Here is a 5,000-nt window from a genome sequence, read left to right on the forward strand (position 1 = left end):
TCTAAAATATGAATTCCTTGAAGCCTAATCTCTATTTAAGTTGAGATTTCTTCCATATGCTGTTTTTTTATTAAATATTTACGATCAATAAAAAGTTAGTTTTTGCTCTCCTGTAAAATTCTGAAAATGTCACTTACGCCCTTTTCGCTCCAAGCCCTCGATTTATTAGCTCCACAAAAAAACTCCAGACATGCACAAAAGGCCAAAAAGGCAAAAAGGCAAGGCACAGGGACACACAGGGACATACAGGGACAGACTCACCAACAGGTACAATGCTCGGACAGGGAACAAAGAAACACTGGGAGTTATATACACACACAAGACAGGGTAGACAACGAGGGACAGGTGAAACACATTAGGGGAGGGAGCAGTAATCAAACAGGAGGGAAACTTGACAGGACACACAGGCTGTGTCTTGATTCAGGGGTTGCGGTCTTGGAACCGGCCTCGTAGGCTGCATTTGAAGACCGATTGCGTCATAGCGGCGCGCAAAGGCTGTCCCATTTGCAAGGCTCCTTGCAAGGCTCCTCATATGCGGTCGTGAAATGCAGCCTTCGTTTCACGGTTTTGAAGCAGTTTTGAAGGCTGCATCAGATGTATCCTTCGTGGCCCAACATATCCCAAGATTCATTGCGTTTTTTTCAGAGATTGCATAAAATAAAATAAAAAATAACAAAACAGCAACGTGTTGCTCCATCTTCTTAACTTTTATCTTCCTTTCTTTTTTTCTTGTACTTTTTTTTCTTTTCGTCTGGTAGACAACTTATTTTTCTTTTTTCCTCCGCTGACAAGGCTGTCTCCGTTGGCAGCAATCAGGGTTGCTAGGCAGCACATGAGCGGCGAGTCGTCACGCAAGGTAACGGCTTGTTACGTAAACCGGAAATGCTCGTAAACGGAGACCTGCGGAGACCGTCTCGTTTAACAAGGCTCGTTGGCCTTAAAACCGGCCTTAAAATCGGCCTTCATAGGCTATAGCCTTCATAGACCGCGAGACCGCGTCCTACCAAGTGCGTGGTCTCTGAATCAAGACACAGCCACACACACACACACACACGCACACACACACACACGCACACACACACACACACACACACACACACACACACACACACACACACACACACACAGGACATGGAACGAGAGGAACAAGACAGACATACCAAAATAAAACAGGAAACACAGGGACACCACCAAAACAAGACCTCTTTTTAATTGGCTTGTGTCTGGTTTTCATTGTAAAGTGTCTTCCTTGAAAAGCGCTATTATTAAATCAATGTGTTATTATTATTATTATTATTATTATTATTATTATTATTATTAATTATCTTCATGTCTGTCTCTGTGTCTCAGGAGTGTGTGGCTGCTGTGGGCCGCTCAGGCCGAGGTACAAACGTCTGGTGGATAATATCTTCCCTGAGGACCCAAAGGTAAGAGGCTCTGAGTCTAAGCATCACACACACACTCTCTCTCTCTAGCTCTGTCTCTCTCTTTCTCTCTGTCTCTCTCTACCTCTCTCTGTCTCTCTCTTTCTCTCTCTCTGTGTCTCTCTCTGTCTCTCTCTCTCTCTGTCTCTCTCTACCTCTCTCTGACAGTCTCTCTCTCTCACTCACTCACTCACTCACTCTATCTCTCTCTTTCTCTCTCTCTCTATATATATATACATACTGTATATATATATATATATATATATACAGTATGTATATATATATATATATATATATATCTATGTCTCGCTCTCTCTGTCTCTCTCCCTCCCTCTCTCTCTGTCTCACTCTCTCTGTCTCTCACTCACTCACTCACTCACTCACTCACTCACTCACTCACTCACTCACTCACTCACTCACTCACTCACTCACTCACTCACACACACACACTTAATTTATTTTATTTATTTATAGAAAAAGGACATTGCACATTAATCAACATCTATATTTCTGTAAACGTGCCAGTGTAATTCAGCAGGCTCATTTTCAACTGCTGTCATTTGGCAAGATGTTAGAATGACCAGATAGCCCACTGAGGCAAATGTCTATTTGTGATAGTGGGCTATATATGGAAGTAAATGAGTGTCATCAGATTTTGAAAATAAAAAGCCATTGAATTTTAAGCACTGAATATTTATGCATTGCTCTTCCTTGGGTCCCCAAAGTTGTACTCTGAATTTCATACATGGAATTTTGCAGTTGAATTTTTTAACGTTGAATATTTGATTTTGAATTTGAGAACATTGTAAAATAAAAGGTGAAAATTAATTAGTTGTTTAAAATGTAATGAGTTAAATTCAGAGGCAAAAAATTCAGATACATTATTTCAATGCATAAATATTCAGTGCTTAAAGGTGCAGTGTGTAATATGACATCATCAAGAAAGTTCTACAAAGTTCTAGAATGCATCGCTCCCTGGGTAACCCCAACCCCTTTTGAATAATAACAGAAGCTACAGTGGCCTTCAAGGACAAGAACAATTCTAAATTTTAAACAATGCACCTGATGACATTCCAACTATGACACTTTCAAGATGGCGGCCACTAGGCCTTGGTCCAAAATATGCAGAAATATAGACATATGTGAGACCCTTTCTAAGGGAAAAAAAATAATTCAAAATTTTTTTTTCAGCTTTTATGCACCAAATTAAATGTACTTTATATATTACTTTCTACAAAATCTGCTAGGAAATAAAACCCAAAATTCTACACATTGCAGGTTTAAAATTCGATGGCTTTTTATTTTCAAAATCCGATGACACTCATTTACTTCCATACTGTACGAATGAAACTGATTTGATTTGATTTGATTTGATAGCAGAACTACAGATGACATTCCCAGTTGTGTTTGAGTAACACTGTCTCTGCACTCAACACATTAGACGCTGTATTAACACTTTGCTAAGGGCCGGGTGTTGTCACAGTAACTCCTCCACACTGGCAGACATGTACACGCAGACACGCAGACATAGACACACACACACACACACACGCAGACATAGACACACACACACACACACACGCAGATGCACAATCAGACACACGCAGGCACATACATAGACACAGGCACACGCGCACACACACACACACACACACACACACACACACACACACACACACACACAGACACACACACCTAGACACAAACAGACGCACAATCAGACACACACAGACACACACACACACACACCTAGACACAAACAGACGCACAATCACACACACACACACACACACACACACACACACTCACACACCAAGACACATACAGACGCATATACACGCACGCACACACACACTGAGAGACACACACACAGGCACACATGCACACGCACACACAAACAAACACACACACACACACACACACACACACACACACTCACACACACACACACGCACACACACACACACACGCACACACACACACACACACACACACACACACACACACACACACACACACACACACACACACACACACACAGGGATATAATTGGACGTCCACTGAGACACACTTTGATACGTCTGCTTATTAGAAGTGACACGGCTTTGATAACGAACAGCGCCATGACAGCATATTATCACCCCTTTGATTCCTCAACCCCTGTTAATTAATACACACACACACACACACACACACACACACACACACACACACACACCGAGACACACACACACACACACACACACACACACCGAGACACAAACACACACACCGAGACACACACACTCACACACCGAGACACAAACACACACACCGACACACACACACACACCGAGACACACGCACACACACTCACACACACACACACCAAGACACACACACACTCGCACTCACACTCACATTCACACACACACACACACCGAGACACTCACACTCACACACTCGCACTCGCACTCACACTCACATTCACACTCACACACACACACACACACACACACCGAGACACTCACACTCACACACTCGCACTCGCATTCACACTCACACACACACACACACACACACACACACACACACACACACACACACACACACACACACACACACACACACACACACACAAAATACATCTTCTCTCGGGCATTATGGTGTAAGTAAACAGGTGCAGTGGGAAATGGGAAATGCCTGCACACGATCTGTCCACTTAATTAGTGTTTTACTGTAGGCTATCAATGCTTACTTAGGTAATTATTATAGTATGCATCCATGTTGGGAAGTATACTTATAACTTATATCCGCTTATAGTGTATTCATTGTTGGTTTGTTAGCAGTAAAACAATGAAAATGTCATCATTGTGAATGTCCTTGTGTGTGTGTGTGTGTGTGTGTGTGTGTAGGATGGCCTCAGTAAGTCTCAACTTTTCTTAGTTTACTACCGTCATTTTCAGACTATATAAGCCGCGCCTTTTTCCCCATTTTTCGACCCTGTTATTACACAGCACAGTATATGTTCTGTAGCTAGTCTACTATTGCACTAAATGGTAACACTTGTTTGTTGAAATGTTAATAAATGGGAGCTTCCTCAAGCAGCCATCTCTTTCCCGACAATCCCCTCTGTGCACGAACTCTTACATATGGTAATTAAACATTAAAACACCTGCGGCTTATAGTGCGGAAAATACGGTAGTTAGTTCACTTAGTTTCAGATCTAACTCCGTCTGCAACACAACTAGAGACAGACTGAGTGTTGAAGATAGTTATACCTGTTTATAGGACGCTTTTGTGGGCAGTAAAACATGCTAATCTCACTTGGTGAATTTTCACAACGCGTTTTAGAGAGTTAGGGTTAGTTTTTTATTTATTTTTCTTTTCAAAAAGTTAATTTTCGGAGCTGCAAAACAATACAGATATCACGAAAAAATAAAAATCCAAATCTCGCCAATGTAAATGAATGTTAACTACCCGTGTGTGTGTCTGTCTGTCTGTCTTTCTGTCTGTCTGTGTGTGTGTCTGTCTCCCTCCCTCCCTGTCTGTCTGTCTGTGTGTCTGTCTGTCTGTCTGTCTGTCTGTGTCTGTCTG

At 42.0% G+C, this 5,000-nt stretch overlaps 1 protein-coding gene across 1 annotated transcript in view; it reads left to right on the top strand.

Annotated features, from left to right (window-relative positions):
- The window catches only part of LOC307255758 (protein EFR3 homolog A-like), a gene marked incomplete at its 3' end in the record, with an annotated part of 68,163 nt that overhangs the window by 49,067 nt on the left and 14,096 nt on the right, over positions 1-5,000 (top strand). Inside the window, exon 3 of the mRNA XM_080034525.1 lies at positions 1,351-1,427. Within this exon, the coding sequence (XP_079890651.1) occupies positions 1,351-1,427 (77 nt within the window). The remainder of the gene's footprint in view (positions 1-1,350; positions 1,428-5,000) is intronic.

Source organism: Ammodytes marinus, assembly GCF_949987685.1.
Source record: "Ammodytes marinus genome assembly, chromosome: 9".
Classification (NCBI taxonomy): domain Eukaryota; kingdom Metazoa; phylum Chordata; class Actinopteri; order Uranoscopiformes; family Ammodytidae; genus Ammodytes; species Ammodytes marinus.